Genomic DNA, 16,565 nt, shown 5'->3' with positions numbered 1-16,565 from the left:
CCTGACCATCCCAAGGAGAAGCACAGTGGAGGCCAAGTGCTCGACAAGCTGGTCACTTGAGGTCCATCACATGTCTCCCCAAAAGACTTACTTTTAGGAGTGTCTGTCACTGTGTTTATAATCTGGTGTTTCCTGCTGTCTGCACAGGGACTTATTCTTGTTTTAAACTCTGAGGGCTGGTGACTGTGATGGTGGGTAAAAACCTGTGAACCAGAAGTAAATTCTTATAGAGGACATACAAAAAAGATTATGCTTCAGTCAGACTTAAGCCATTACTTTCTTCAAAAGAAGAAAAGGCAAAAGTTAAGAATAAGGCACCGCCAAAGACCTTCTGCCCATATGTGCATCTCCATGAAGTTTCCTGCTGAGTGCATATGAATGCTCTGCGATCTGGGAAAAAGATCCAAATAGGATTTCAAACATCCAAAAATTTTTCCTCAAACATTTAGGTATGTCACCATGCTGCTATTCATTCATTCAGTGACTTTTTTGTCTTAGTTTAAAGAGATACTAAACAAAGGCTAGACTAGCTCTACGTGTATTTACATTCCAAAAGTAAGCTTCCTTCTCAACCCTCTTCTCCTCCCCTACCCCCCACAGTCTGTCATCTCTTCACTGCTAAATAAACCATACAGTCTAGGCCAGCATTCTTGGTGTACACTTAAGTAAAATGGGTCGACGGCACATAGCAGAAAAGCAGCTTATTCTCTGCCCTGCGTGTTTTGACTTTCCTACACTCCGCTTTTGTTTCAGTACACAAACAACGTATGGGATCAATTTCTTTTATTATTGTGGCCTAGGAAAAAAAGTTTAGCCCTTAATGATAACTATTTACTATTTCTACAGACGGCGTAACCAGATTGCTGCATATAGAGAAGAGATCACAGGACAAAAATCCAACCATCCATATAAATGAATGTATTTAAGGACTATCAGACAGAGTGTTGGTGGTGGGGAGGGGGCACAAATTTGTGGTGTGTTTAGCAGCTATTTGTGTGCACTTAAAACTACTAATGGAGTATCATGTTGCTCAATGACAGTGGGAAACTGCAAAGCCTTTGCTTACGGCTTCAACCGCAGGGCAGAATGCTCAGGCTGCGGAGGCTTCAGAGGAATGTCATGCATGAGACGGTGTCTTCATACGCCAGCACTCAGATGACGATTCTGACAGAAAATGTCAAACTGTCATTTCCCTCTATCTATGAACGACTTATGCCAGAGCAGGAATTTTTGTACGTGCAAACATTTTTTGACAATTTGCTGTTAGATAAAATCATGAATAAAGTTATTTTATCATGGTTCATAGTAATCAGATGGGGCCTTCCAAAATCCATAAAAAGTTAGGGTCTAAATACTTGACATGGGGTTGGCTGGGATGTGGACATTTTTTTAAGTTAAAAATGTAATTCTTCAGTCTCCCTGTCATTGCAGAGTGTATACTCGGGCACTAATATTACTGACAAATTGTTATGTGCCAAGTGCCATTTTCTTTTTACAGATTCTCAGTCATGTTAAATAGGGTTTGGATCTCAGACAACAGCATGTTGTCTGGGATTCCTCTCAATGTAAGCACCAGGTCAGGGAGTCCTGGGGCAAGTTCTTTATAAGTCAAGCTGTTTCGACTCTTAATGCGACACCATTTTCTTCATTAACAATACAAAACCAAATGAATCTCTAGTACTTAAATAAAACACAGACGATCATGGGTTTGGCTCTGATCTATGGTACTCAAGTTAGTGTGTGTTTTCATGGTCTTCAACCTGTGGTAAAACATTAACCCTCATAGGTGCTGACACACCACATGCTGGGAGTTGTAGCACTAATGGATTCATTACGATGTTATTTCCTCATAGCCAGCCTGAAGCCCTAAATGCTCAAAATATCTCAAGATGGTGGAAGATCAGTCTTACAAGATTGTAACAAGCATGGCCCCCCACTGGGCAAAAGTTCACTGGAGCAAGATGTGCAACGCTCTTAATAAATGTGGCTTATCTTTCACTGTCCATGTGCCAAGCATCAGTATATGGCAGTTTATGTCGGCAAAACTTTTTGCAGATATCCCGACATATAGGCATAATGCAATGTGAATATCCCCTTAGCTATAGCTTTCTAGGTCAAACTATATCATGAGGTATTCCCCCTAAACTTGGTCCATCTAGATTAAAATAAGAATTAACTTATGAGAAGACTGGGTCTAATTTTTTTTTCCTTAAAGGGGTACTCCGGTGAAAACCTTTTTTCTTTTAAATCAACTGGTGGCAGAAAGTTAAACATATTTGTAAATTACTTCTATTAAAAAAAATCTTAGTCCTTCCTGTACTTATTAGCTGCTGAATACTACAGAGGAAATTATTTTCTTTTTGGAATGCTCTCTGAGGACATCACGACCACAGTTCTCTCTGCTGACGTTATTATAATAATAACGCTTTATTTATTGTTGTCCTTAGTGGGATTTGAACCCAAGCCCCCAATACTGCAAGGCAGCAGTGCTAACCACTGAGCCACCATGCTGCCCTTAGCATACTTCTGCTATGCATGGTTGCTAAAATGGACAGAGATGTCAGCAGAGAGCACTGTGTTCGTGATGTCATCAGTGTTCCAAAAAGGAATTTCCTCTGTAGCATTCAGCATCTAATAAGTACTGGAAGTATTAAGATTTTTTAATAGAAGTAATTTACAAATATGTTTAACTTTCTGCCACCAGTTGATTTAAAAGAAAAAAGGTTTTCACAGGTTTTTACCCCTTTAAAGCGTATTTGTCAGATTCCACAAACAAAAAAACGTATTATTATATATATGTATATATATGTATATATATATATATATATATACACACATATACATATATATATATATATACACACACACATATACATATATATATATATATATATATATATATATATATATATATATATGTTTCTCAGTACCTCATCCTGATCATGAACGTGTTATTTTTATTTCTCTATCAGCGATATTTGACTACAAAATAGCATATTACAGCTGCTCAAAGTCTTTTCCATCTTGTCAAAGGGGGGTGGAGTGTCCTTCTCTTGCCTACACTCTGTTGCCTCTCCCCCCCTCACTCTGCTGAAGACTCACTGCTCTCAGCCTGGCAGCCCTGCTCTGTAACCCTTTCCTCACTGGTTTATTTCTGTATACAAACACATATACACACACAGTGATTATTGGGGATTGCCTGTACCAACAAAGACAATATGGTGAGTGTATAACGTGGATCTTCCTATGTCATTTATGCGTCATCTTTAGGCAGTCCTGTAATGCTGGGACTTGTAGTTTTGGAATATCTGGCAGTAAGTACACTGTTTGGATAACTCTTTTTACAGCAGTGTTGCCTTCAGCTTTTGCAAAACTACAACTCCCAGCATGTCCAGACATCCTTTGACTGTCCAGGCATGCTTGGAGTTGTAGTTTTGCAACAGCTGGAGGCACGTTTGGTAAAACTCTGTGTTACAGCGGTGTTGCTGTAGGCTGTGTTCCTCCTGCAGCCTTGTCTATCAGACATTTGTGTCCATGACCATTGGATACACTCATGCTGCTGTAGGACTCATCAGTGTCCCAGGAGGTATGGGGACCCCTAGTGGTGGGATTTTCAAAGGCAGTTTTCTTTAATAAAATGTTCATTTTTTTAAAGATGTATATTAGAAAAAATATTGTTTTGCCAAGATGTACAACATATAAAAAGTTTTTATATCTGACAGTGCCCATTTAAAACAGCATCTAAAAGGGATGAGATAATTTCTAGCCTCATATTGACCAGCATTTATAGCTGTTTTTCATGCTCTGAAAATGTGTAAGCTGGGCCCAAAAAAAAAGGTCTACCCTCAAAAGAATGATTGAACTATATCTTAATACCGTATGACTTTGTTGCAGAACTCCAAACCCATGCACAAACTATTAATATTTTGTCACCAATCTGGATCATTAGGATCTTAGATCATTAAATAATTGAAATGAATAGTAACACAGTAACACTGTGTAACAATAGTAACAGTATGCAGTAAGCTCCTAAGCTCCCCCTAGTGGTGGCAGAAGTTTTTATTTTATTTTTTTATTAAACACTATGCCTCTATGAAGAAAAAACATAGCTCCCATCACTATAAAGTGATACAGAGAAATTAGCACAGAAAATGTTATTTAAAAAAAGCAGACCATTCCGAATGTAGTATATAAGGGGAATATAAAAATAATAAGCACCAGGATCCAACCCCAGAAACTCTAAAGGAGGTAACTAACAGCCTTTCCCAACTGCATGTTACATACATTTAGAGCCATACATTACACAGAACACTGAGCTTTTGGGTGCACGCATTCTTCCTTAATGACATCACGTAGATAATGTAGTAATGGTACGGATGTTATTGCCAAAAACACGACTCATAATTCATCCGCATCTCAGTTATGTTAATGATGGATTCAAGTTTACTAATAATTCTACCTCCCACACAATAAGGTTATATACATATATAAATGACTTGTCATGTTACGACCAGTCAGCGAAGGATTGTGAATGGAAGATTTCTCTAGGTAATGCTTAGTTTGTTAATGAATCTCAGGTGTAATCCCTTGGGCAGTTTCAGTGAGCACATTGTTACTGTGCTACATAACTTACATGGTCTCCCTCTGGCAAGAACTTACATATAATTCTGTGAATTTAAACCTTCGCTGCTTGGCAGTGAGGAGGTGGGAAAATAACATTCAGATACAAGGAAGCAAGGACTAATGACAACACATTTGGAATCTGTGTTAGCTAAAGAAAGAAAAAGAAAACTTCAGTATGTGGTCAACACAGTATGTAGAACATTGTAGTCATCAGTAAGTTAGGACGGAACTGCAATACCAGACAAAACCAATGGAGAACAAAGGAGCAGTTCCTTGAAAAAAAGAATATATATTTTTATCCGAAACAAATACGTTTAAAGTCCAGTTCACCGACGCGTCTGCTGTGTCACGGATATGTGCATGTCGCTGTGTCCAGCACAGCGACATGCAGTAAAAATGCTTGCTTTATTGAGGCTTACATAGTCATCAGCTCACAACAGTTCAGACAACAGAGTGGCACGTTTCATGTTGTCTGAATGGTTGTCTATGTAAGCCTCAATAAAGCAAGCATTTTTACTGCATGCCGCTGTTCTGGATCTTCTCTGTTTCTTTATAAATTATTATTATTAATAATATTATTATTAACTCAATACTCGACAATACAGTGACCCCCCCCGACCTACGATGGCATCGACATACGATCATTTCAACATACGATGGCCTTTCAGAGGCCATCGCATGTTGAAGGCAGCATCAACATACGATGCTTTTGTATGTCAAGGCCATCGCATAAACGGCTATCCGGCAGCACAGACTGCTTCAGCTGCCGCCCGATAGCCGTTTACGGTGCCCCGCTGACGATCACTTACCTGTCCTCGGGGCTACGGCGCGTCCTCTTCGGGATCCCCTGCATCGTCGGCGCTCTCCATCGTCGTCATCACGTCGCTGCGCACGCAGTCCTGTCATCCAATAGGAGCGGTGTGGGTAACGATGTGATGGTGGCGACTGAGAACGAGGATGCCGGGGAAGCAGAGGCCTTGCCGGAGTGTCGGGGACACCCCGGGGACGCGGTGACAGCAATGGAGGGCGACATCCAGGGCAGCGGTGACGAGCGGTGACGGTCCGGAGCGGCGGGGACACGTGAGTATAACCTCCAATACCAGTGGTCTTCAACCTGCGGACCTCCAGATGTTCCAAAACAACAACTCCCAGCATGCCCAGACAGCCGTTGGCTGTCCGGGCATGCAGGGTGTTGTTTTGCAACATCTGGAGGTCCGCAGGTTGTAGACCACTGTCCTCTACATTACATTGCACGAACCCCTCAACATACGATGGTTTCAACAAACGATGGTCCATTTGGAACGGATTACCAACGTAAGTTGAGGGACCACTGCTACACTAAATGTCACTTAATAAAAACTCCGGTATGACCATATTTTTCCCCACATAGGTCCAGGAAGAAGAGTAATGGGGAGCTGTTTAGAAAGTCCTTCACTGTATTGTTGAAGGTGTCCTGTGCATTGATGATGTGGTCGCCAGTAATTCTTTAACTAACAAAACAACAGTTCAACAGGGAAAAAAATCCTTCTCTTCGTCATCTCTTTTTGTAATGCAGCCCTATGGTGGGTTGACCGTAATGATGGTTTCGGCAGTAGTGTTGGTCTGGAGATACCTGGGGCACCATGTGTCATTGGCATAAACTACAACTACAACTGAATATGACTCCACCAGGACCCCTTACCATTTTTGCATTTTTCAACTACAAATCGAGAACCACAACTTAAATGACCAAATCATAAACGCTCCACTAAAAAGGCATGGCAACATAGGTATTGGATATGAACGTTCATCTGACAGCTATTGCAGGTATATGGCTGCCTTTAATGAGGGAAGGAAGAATATAAAGCCAACAGAAGTCAACAACTTCTTAGAAAAGAAGATTTTTTTTTATTATTTAATTTAATTTTATTTAACAAAGAGCTTTTTTTTATTATTTAATTTAAAATTTTAATGGAAAGTTAAATATTACAGAGGAGGAAGATATCATGGAACATGTAAAAAGTTTATTATTTCTTGTTATCTTAGGTTCAAAAAATCGAGGACACTACCTTCTCCCTCTATGATGGCTATGTTTTCTATAACCTATAGGAAAAAAGCATGAAATAAACGTCTATTATATTTCTTGGTCTTCATACCTAAACCTTGAGGGAAAGGAAAAGTAACAATAATGCTCTCATCCTCCTATCCTGTCCCAGACAATAACTATTCTCTGCACTGGTCTGCTGGAAAGTCGTCAGGATGTTTAAAAGGCAATCTCTGTAACTCGAGAGTAAAGCAATCAGATGTACCAAAAGTTCCACAGACTTACATGAGACTATGTTTCATCGAAATACCTCAAGCGATTTGGAAGCAGTGGCATACTACACTTCACGAACCAAGTCCTCGCCGGGGGCGCATACCCGAAGGGACGGGGGCGCAGGTCGCTATCTATCTTCCCACTTACATACCTTGCTACCTACCTAATTACTTCTCTACCTACCTAGCTACTTGGCAACCTACCTACCTACTGACATATTTAACTACTGGGGGGGGGGGGGGGGGGGTTTGATTGATCTACCTACCTACCCACCCAAAGGATGTATTTAACTATAATGGTGGGATGCCTACTTGAGGACATAACTACCTATGGGGGGGACTACCTAAAAAGGGAACTAACTACTGTGGGACATACCTACTTAATGGGGAACCTACCTGCCTACTGGGGGATATACCTTCTAATTGGAGGACCTACTAATATAACACCACCTTTACTGTGCAGGACACCAAGTGGGGCAATATTACAGTCTGGGGGACCTATAGATGGGGTGATTGGGTAGAAGTGGGAGGGCACTGGAAACATTTGGCATCTAAGATATTTGTCCTGCAGATGCTGAAAAGATGAGTTTTGGCGGGAAGGAGTCAACATGGCGGTCTGAGCCAGATGGTGAAGAAAATGAAATAGGACTACTCTGATCAATTGTGAGTTAGTTTAACTGTATGTATATTACTGTGTGACGTGACTTTTTGGGGAGTAGTGAGCCACCGCTGGGGTGTTGGGGGGATTGTGAGGGCGGCTATAGTACTTCTGCAGGGGCGCTAGGTACACCGCTGTTTGAAAGTTATGTTAAAACACTGGTTGGTTGATCTACAAGAGTTGTTCGAAAATACCACCCTTATTTATTCCCCGTCTATTTGCTGGAGGTCTCAGCAGGTGAAAACTTTGTGACTGGCCTTTTTTCTAGGGAGCCAACACGTTGTGACTGTTCAAAATGAAGAGCCCCTTTAAAGGCCTGTGATAGTAACCTGTTTTATCCTTTTGAGGAGCAATTTAAAAAGGTAAGTGCATTAAATATTCAAATGTAAAAAGTCTAAAATGTAGATTGCCACTTAGATAGTTCTCTCTTTTCTTATTAAATCACTGTTGAAACTTGCTGTGCTGCTTCAGGGACTTTTGACTTGAAGCCTACAGTAGTTTTGTCTGGTATGCTGCGTACATTTCAAGAGGTCAGAATTGTGCTGCCTTTCTTGGGAAAAAGAGACGGCTGCATGTTCCAATTACAAACAGGAGCGAACTCGTCCTACCTTAACATTAAGTCTCACACTTACAAATAACTCCAAAGTATTCTCTTACACTGGAAGTGTCTGCTCATATTGTGTCTGCCGGTAAAAAAAAAAAAAAAAATAGCGCAGGTTCCCATGTCCTGACAAGTCATCTGTGCTTTTAATTAATACAAATCGTCGAGAAGTTCAAACGTCTGAGCATTTATAACAGTACATCCTAAATCAAGTTATAACATAAGAAGACAAAGCTAACCAATTACGTCTAATTTTTGTCGCTGGTGTCCTCATTTAGCTTCGTTTTCTTTTTTCTGCCTCAGACATTTCGTACAAAAGAACAAAAATTTCCTAAAGATGGTCAATTAGGGAAGGTTTCCTAATCCCATAGAAGCCTCGAGGTTGACAAGGATTAGAAAAAAGGGGTTCTGCTCCTCCCTGCACCTGAAACAGCACCAGTCTTGTTCATAGGCTGCGTCTAGTATTGGAGTACATCCCCAAATGTTGATAAGCTGCAATACCAGACAATTATCTATGGACAAGAGTGGTGCTGTTCCAGGAAAAAAAAAAATATCCAACGCTTTTAAAGAAAGCCCATTGGAAGATAAACAGATCTAGCAGCATCAGAAGATTTTAAAAGAGCATTCTAGTTTAGGATAGATGATAAGTGTCAGATCTCGTGGGACCCCCCCGCCCGGCGACAGAGCTCTTGCACTGTACAAAGCGTTGGTCAACACGCCACCTTCATGCATCTCTATGGGACAGCCAGAGAAACACAAGTACAGCGGTTCACTTCTTCCATAGAGATGCATAGCGGGCTTTTGCCTAACCCACCTTGCACGTAGACAGTCGGATCACCATGCAGGAGAGGCGGGGAAGGGGGGTCCCAACGGTCGGACCCTCTGCAATCTGACACTTATCCCCTATCCTTTGGATAGGGAAAAAATTACACTAAACTGGATAAACTCTTAAACCTCATTGAAAAGTCATTTTCAATGAATGTGTCAACTTGCTTAGTTTTGTGCAACGTAACTTTCGAGAATATTAACATGTAGTTCAGTTCCACCCTTTATTGTTCATGTTTAATACAATAATGTCCGTGTCAGTTTGAGAGACATTACCACTAATAAGCCAAAGGTATTTCTTGATAAAATAGTTTATCAATAAATGACATTGAGCCCAGCCCATAAGTAATATCATGGAAGGAGTCCACGGCCAAACTAGCAGCACTGACTGGGGCCCCTTCCTGGCTAAGATCACGACAGATGTCCTGACCGTTACACCCTGTTGGCAGGTGTGAGATAGAGCTATATTTACTCTCAGCAGCATAGTGATCACATATTAACCTCTGGGAAGCCAGTGGTGCACAGAGGAATGGCTGGAAGGGATTTCTTGGGACTTTCACCTAAAACAAAATTGACAACATTTTTGGAACATATATGATGTTATATTTCACTCTAACAACAATCATGTTTATGCTAATAAAAATTGTAAGTGTCTAAGATTATTTTTCTCTAATTTATAAAATTAAAACAATATTTTATTAATAATCTAAAAAAATTCAAAATACGTTCTTTAAAATATTTAATTGGAAAAGCTGTGTGAAAATACAAATGCAATAACTTTACTATTTGGATTCTATTGAAATTGAATTTAAGATCATAATAGGGATCTCTGCTATCTATTGTTGTATATATTGTGAACCCTAATCAGAGCCGAACTGTTGACACCTGTATGTTTTAATAAATTGATAAATTGACCAGCAATAGTAGTACATTGGCTTCTTGTGAATACCAAATCACATGGAACTCAGCCAAGTTCCCTAGTGGGACCAACAATAATAATGTTTACTAAATGTTATTTAAAGAAAAATGTTAACCTATGTTTAAACAAAAGTTTGTTTCCCATAAAAAGTGATTTTAACTTGCAAAAGTGTAAAAAAAAAAAAAATTCAAACACATACAGTATTTCTGAAATTTTAGAGACCTATAGGAAAAACTTTAAAAATGCAGAATGACTAACATTACAAAAAATAAAATTAAAATAATAATAATAAATATATGTTGTATATCTATCTATCTATCTATCTATATATATATATATAGTATATAATTAAATAAGCACATTACTAGATAGGGCTAGTCATCGGAATTCCAGGCATACATGTTTCAGCCCTATTGTCCCTTTTCAGCACCCAGATATAATTCTAATTGTTATCATATAAGTGAGGCTCAAAAGCCAAAAGGGACATTGAGCGGCACACTTTGCCCAGATAATGCCCATGTGCTCTCTCTCTAGTGAGTCAAGCATGGAAGGTGGATGTAAGCCGGCAGTGGGTGGCAAATAAAGCGGACATGGGCTAGATTAACTTGGGCGCTTGCCATGCTGGGGAAAGCCTCTTGGACACTTAAACCTCATTTGCATAATAACAAAAAGGCTTATATCCTGACACTGGAAAGGACTATAGACACAAAAAAATAAATAAAATAATGCCCAGAATTCATGATGATCTAGCCCCAAGCACCTATGTTTCTCTGCGGGACACTTTGGTCCACTTAATATACGGCATAGTGAACAGAACATAATGCAAAACATAAAATAAAATAAAAATAACGGTAGAATAGCTTTTGTCCAGTCCTCCAATAACAAATTAATTTATAAAACCAAAACTGAAATGATTGAAATATAAATACAAGCCTTTATACGTTGAAGCAAAACCACACGGTCTGTAATGGGGGGAAAAATATCTGTGCGGAAAGGGTTAAACAACAAATTTGCTGCTGCTTTATCTGCGCATTACATCCCATTTTGTTAGATATAACACACACTTGTGTATCTCCATATAGAATTAGAGCTCTGTACACCTTTGTGTGGTGGCCTTGTACACAGCCCTTATACCGGAGTGATCGTGAGGTGCCTATTGTGCTATGTAAAATCTAAGATAACACAATACCCACATGAGTTTTGTCAGGTAACAGACTGAGCTCTGATTCCTCTGTCAGTAAAAGGAAAGAGTACGGTGAACTTAATGAACTATTTAGGAGGCTTGTTAAAAAGTGTCTATGCCTCTTTGATGGTGTTGTAGCATGGCGTTGTTTCTTGGCATTCATTGGGTCCATTGTTTTATCTTCTTTGCTGTTTTTTGTTGATGAGTCAGAGGTGGGAGGAAAGTAGAATGCCCGCCTCACAGACTCACGCACTCTCTTTCCATTCTGTATTCATTTTAAAGGCAAAGTGCTTCCATGGGAAATGGCCCACTACAGATCAAACACAATGTTCACAGTAATGTTTATCCAGACAGAGAACAGGAACTGCAAGGGTGAGTGAAAGGGCAAAGTCCCGTTCTGCTTCAACACCGTTATTCAAGGATGAAGCACCTGCTAATGGGGCATTAAGATTAATTAGTCAGGTGAACTCCAGGCATTTATGGAGTCTTATCTGTTTGGATAACCTTATATTATTTTAGTTAATGCATAAAACTAGTATAGCCACATGTACGTGGTGAAATAGATCATGCTACTAAATAGATCTAACTATCCAAAAAGTTGTCTTTGATCCCAAGGTGAGAAGCTTTCAAGGTATTTATAAAACACTGGCACTAAGGGAATCCTGACGAAAACGGTAATAATAATAATGGTAAAAATGTATGTCTCTGTACACATTCTAGGAACAATATGACGGCCAACATTCATCCCGTAGACATCCCGTACAGTACGTTTTACCCCAAGCTAAAGGGTTTGTCTTTTAATGACAATCGCATCTGAAAATAAAGCACACCAGTATCACCACATGTTATATAGTAAAAGTGAGAATTACACTCCAGTTAATGGACAGCCATATGATAAATGATAAATGGGTGCCATTGACAATTTTGTGGGTCCCCTCTATGAGTCAAGGTACAGTAGAGATTAACCAAGATACCTGACAAGACTGTCATGGTGGGACAGTCTGTAAAAGGGGGATTCCGTTTTTCTTTAGCCTTTGAGGCCATGATGCCAATATATATTACTGTGTAAAATACTTTCATTACCTCAGTGTGTTGCTTTTTCCCCATTTCCATACACAGAACTTACACCCAAAAGTTTTTACTTAACTGCTGTTCAATACTCCAAACGGTCGCGCCCCCTTCCCATAGACTTTCGTTGAGGGGGCGGGCGAGACGTCACAAGGGGGCAGGCGAGACGTCACGAAGGGGCCGGGCGTGACGTCATGCCCGGCGGCTGCGAACACGGAAGCCTGCACACAGCGTTCAGAGTAATGAACTTCCGGACGCTGTGAGCGGAGCTCCGAACTGCAGGGCAGCGCACAACCCCTTTAAGAATTATAGCTGTGGTTTACAAAGGAAATGCATTTTATTGCAGATTTGTTTCCTTTTTCTTTTGAGACCCATGGAGACCACTACACCCGAAGGGGACATTCCACTTTTTAGCTTTCACCACAGGAGGAAGTGTGAGAAGGAGGAGGAGACATCGTAGTGATATACTCTGTGCCAAATCCTCCTCAACACTGAGATAGGATCAGAGTGGGGCTTTTTCCCTGTTCCGCTAACTAGCAAGGATCAGCAACTGGTCATCCAAAGTGGGGAGAACCATCAAGAGCCCACAGATGCCGCTCCCCTCATTCCCCAGTGCCATTAGTTTTAGCTCCCAGTATGCTATAAAGCATGACTGCTCAGTTCTTAAAGGGGTACTCTGCCTCTAGACTTCTTATCCCCTATCCACAAAGTGTCAGGGATAAGATGTCTGATCGCGATCTCCCTGCTGCACCCCGCGGTCGTTTAGAGTGTCGGGTGCAGCGCAGGAGGCTCGTGACCTCATGGGCACGCCCACTCATGATGTCACGACCACGCCCCCTCAATACAAGTCTATAGACATGCATTGAGGGGGCGTGGCCATGATGTCACGAGCGGGGTGTGATGTCACGAGCTCTGAAGTTCGCTCTGTGCACCGGATGTCTGGGGTGCTGCAGCCGAGATCGCAAGAGTCCCCAGCGGCGAGACCCCCACGATCAGACATCTTATCCCCTATCCATTGGATAGGGGATAAGATGTCTAGGGGCGGACTACCCCTTTAACAGGACAGTGCTCAGCTCTACACCTTCTTAAGAGCAATGCTGATCATCCTCTTTGCAGTCCATGACTGCAAAATGACTAAACGGTTAATGGGTCAAAAACCTTAGCACACTCCCTAATGAGAACTGAGCGCCCAATTTCATAGTCTATCTAATCATAAGCATATTGGTGCAGAAATTAACAGGCACAGAGTTTCTGGTATGAATCCCTAAAAATGTTTACTGCCATCTGCTGCCTAAGCTCCTCCCTATGCAGTAATGGTTCTGCACATTGCTGAAGGTAGAATATTCCACAATATGTGCTGTATTGGAAAATTTCCACCAAATTCAGAAGTCTTTCCAATAATCTGCACTTTAAATATTTTTTCCCTGTAAACACACCTTACACACATGAAGGGCATCATATGTAGTTGTGGTATAAAGGTTTTATTGCTAATTTTGTCGGGAAACCACTAATGATCATCAATGCCCACAATAAAGCTGGTTCCAGCCCATCGAAAGAGTTTGTGGTGTGGCTAAATGTGCTTGTAAATTATATACAGCAGAGGAGAGCAAAGCCGTGGAACCGCTAAACCAAACTTTGGACCTAGACACCTCTCATACCAGAAAAGAAACATTGGCAGCCTCTATTATATTTATATATATATATATATATATATATATATATATTTTTTTTTTTTTTTTTTTCAGTGAAGGTCTAGCAGATTGTTTGCCAGCAGATTCAAAAGTTCCTAACTGAGATTAAAGGGGTACTCCGGTGCTCAAGCATTCTGAACATTTAGTTCAGAATGCTTGGAGCCGGAGGCAGTGATCGAGACCTTATGCCACCTTCATTCAAGTCTATGGGAGGGGGCATGTCGGCTGAAAATTACCACGACACCATGACATACATTTACGTCCATTGTCGTTAAGGGGTTAAATACTCCACCCAATATAACAGATTTATATTGGGTGGAATCACTCATAATGCTATATTGATATATGATGGTGGCTGCCTGTACGTACAAATACATTCTGACTGGAGCTGCTCTTTAAATGTCAACTCTAATTGTTTCATTGGATGAGTAAAAATAGTTACTGCAAAGATTAACCCTGATCACATCTGCCCATGTGTACAGATGTGTGCGCCACAAAACCCACTAAGAGACCTTTAACATTTCCTATTAGAACAAACAATCAAGTGAAACCATCTAACCATCATAAACCAGGGATCAACATCATAGGTTCCTGCCGTCACTGCAAAAAATTATTGATAACCATGAGTTGTGCTATGTTACAGGACCGGAATGACGTCCGTCCTCCTATGATTCTAACAAGTTCAAAAATGTTTTTGGTTTTATATAGAGCCAACATATATACATTGAGATAGACATTGCCACCATTCGTCTTAGTCCATGTTGTCAATGAGGCTCAAAATCTAATGTTGATAATCACATAGACTACTGCAAACTAGCCAACACTTAGAAACGCAAAACTGGTCAATTTAAAGGGGTTCTCCGATGCTTAGACATCTTACCCCCTAACCAAAGGATAGGGGATAAGATGCCTGATCGCGGGAGTCCCGCCGCTGGGGACCCCCGTGATCTTGCACGCGGCACCCCGTTTGTAATCTGTCCCCGGAGCGTGTTCACTCCGGGTCCGATTACCGGTGACCACAGGGCCGGCTCCGCCCCTCAATGCAAGCCTACGGGAGGGGGCGTGATAGCCGTCACGCCCCCTCCCATAGGCTTGCATTAAGGGGAGAAGCGTGACGTCCTGTGCTCGTCGGTAATCAGACCCGGAACGAACACACTCCGGGGACGGATTACAAACGGGGTGCCGCGTGCAAGATCACGGGGATCCCCAGCGGCGGGACTCCCGCGATCAGGCATCTTATCCCCTATCCTTTCGATAGGGGATATGATGTATAAGCACAGGAGAACCCCTTTAAGGAGGTTTTCAGATGTGAGAATAGAGCAATTTTTTTAATTTTTATAAAAGGTAAAATGACCTCAGTTCCTGTCCCGTTCTTCTTCCCTATGGATCCAATCACTTCCTGGTTTCCTCTCTGAACTGTGACACTTAAGTCAACAGAACACATTTTCCTCACAATCCCCCTTTTTGCATACACAGTAGAGAATAAAAAGCAATTTGCAGTAGAACTAAGTATAATGGACCGTCTCAGTGGATGCCCTAAGATGGTCGTAACAAAAGGCAACAGGGCAAAACAAGGTAGGCACATTTAACATTTTATCAGTTTAGATCTATTTGTCTTCATTTGAATACCTCTTTAAGCTCCACCCTGAGGAACATAAACCAAGGGCAAAAAGGAAATCAAGGAAAAATAGTAAGAAAAAAAAAATGCATTACCACACAAATCTGAAATTCCAACATTCAATCTTAGTCCATACATGTATAGGGGCTAATTTATTGCACCTTAATCTAAAGTTTCTATCAGTCTCACTTTAACATTATCATACTTTTTGATCACTTTTGAATTCTTTTTTGTGGGAAGCGATGTGATCAATAAAACTCCCCACCATTCGCTATTCAGTATTATTAACATTTTTATTAAAGGGGAACTCCTGCACTAATACATATTATCCCCTATCCAAAGGATAGGGGATAAGATGTCTGATCGCGGGGGTCCAGCCACATAGACTTGCATTGAGTGGGCGGGGTGACATCACGATACTCCGGCACCGTGGTCGTCACGCTGCAACTCAGCCTCCAGCGCTGCTGAGAGCTTGCAAAGGTAGGTGCTGAATGACAGATTGCGGGGGTATCCAGCGGCGGGACCCCCACGATCAGACATCTTATCTCCTATATGTATTAGGGCCGGAGTACCCTTTAACATTATACTTGAACAGTTTGTAAATTTCTGCACTTAACATAAAATGTTTATATTTTTTGTTTTATTTTACATAGATGGGAAGGGGGTGATTTATAATTTTTAAGAACTTTTTGCCAGTAAGAACAAGTCTGTCAAGGCCGGCACCAAGGTCTTCAGAAGGCCTTTGCTGCCATGAAAACAGATCAGCTCTTCCATTCTTTGAGTGGGAAGTCGATCCAGATTTGACAGTGGCATCTTAACAGTTCATATATCCCTCAGTGGGGATTGCGCCATCCCGGACATAAGCTGTGGATTTCAGCTGCTAAAAGCAGCCGGGAGCTGCCGGTTATGGAGCAAGCTCAGATCGAGAGCCTATGCCATACACTCTTAATGACCCTAGGATGAATATTCCAGTCTAAGGCAGTTAAGAGGTTCATGGAATGTAAGTTGATGATTTCAAGTAATAATCAATATAATTTGATTGCGGCCTGGAGAGTAATATAGGTTGTAACTGCAGACCAGCTGT

At 41.1% G+C, this 16,565-nt stretch overlaps 1 protein-coding gene across 4 annotated transcripts in view; it reads right to left on the bottom strand.

Annotated features, from left to right (window-relative positions):
- The window catches only part of ARL15 (ADP ribosylation factor like GTPase 15), a 263,307-nt gene that overhangs the window by 67,245 nt on the left and 179,497 nt on the right, over positions 1–16,565 (bottom strand). Inside the window, exon 6 of one of the 4 annotated variants that reach the window (XM_056541755.1) lies at positions 9,250–9,562. The exons of 2 other annotated variants lie outside the window; for them this stretch is intronic. In XM_056541755.1, coding sequence (XP_056397730.1) covers positions 9,281–9,562 — 282 coding nt within the window. In that variant the 3' untranslated portion in view covers positions 9,250–9,280. Of the gene's footprint in view, positions 1–9,249; positions 9,563–16,565 lie in introns of those variants that run through there. One more of the 4 variants, XM_056541763.1, reaches the window with a different exon arrangement.

This window comes from Hyla sarda, chromosome 1 (assembly GCF_029499605.1).
Source record: "Hyla sarda isolate aHylSar1 chromosome 1, aHylSar1.hap1, whole genome shotgun sequence".
Taxonomy (NCBI): Eukaryota; Metazoa; Chordata; class Amphibia; order Anura; family Hylidae; genus Hyla; species Hyla sarda.
The sequence above is the reverse complement of the archived record's forward strand: the minus strand, read 5'-3'. Positions and strand labels throughout refer to the sequence as shown.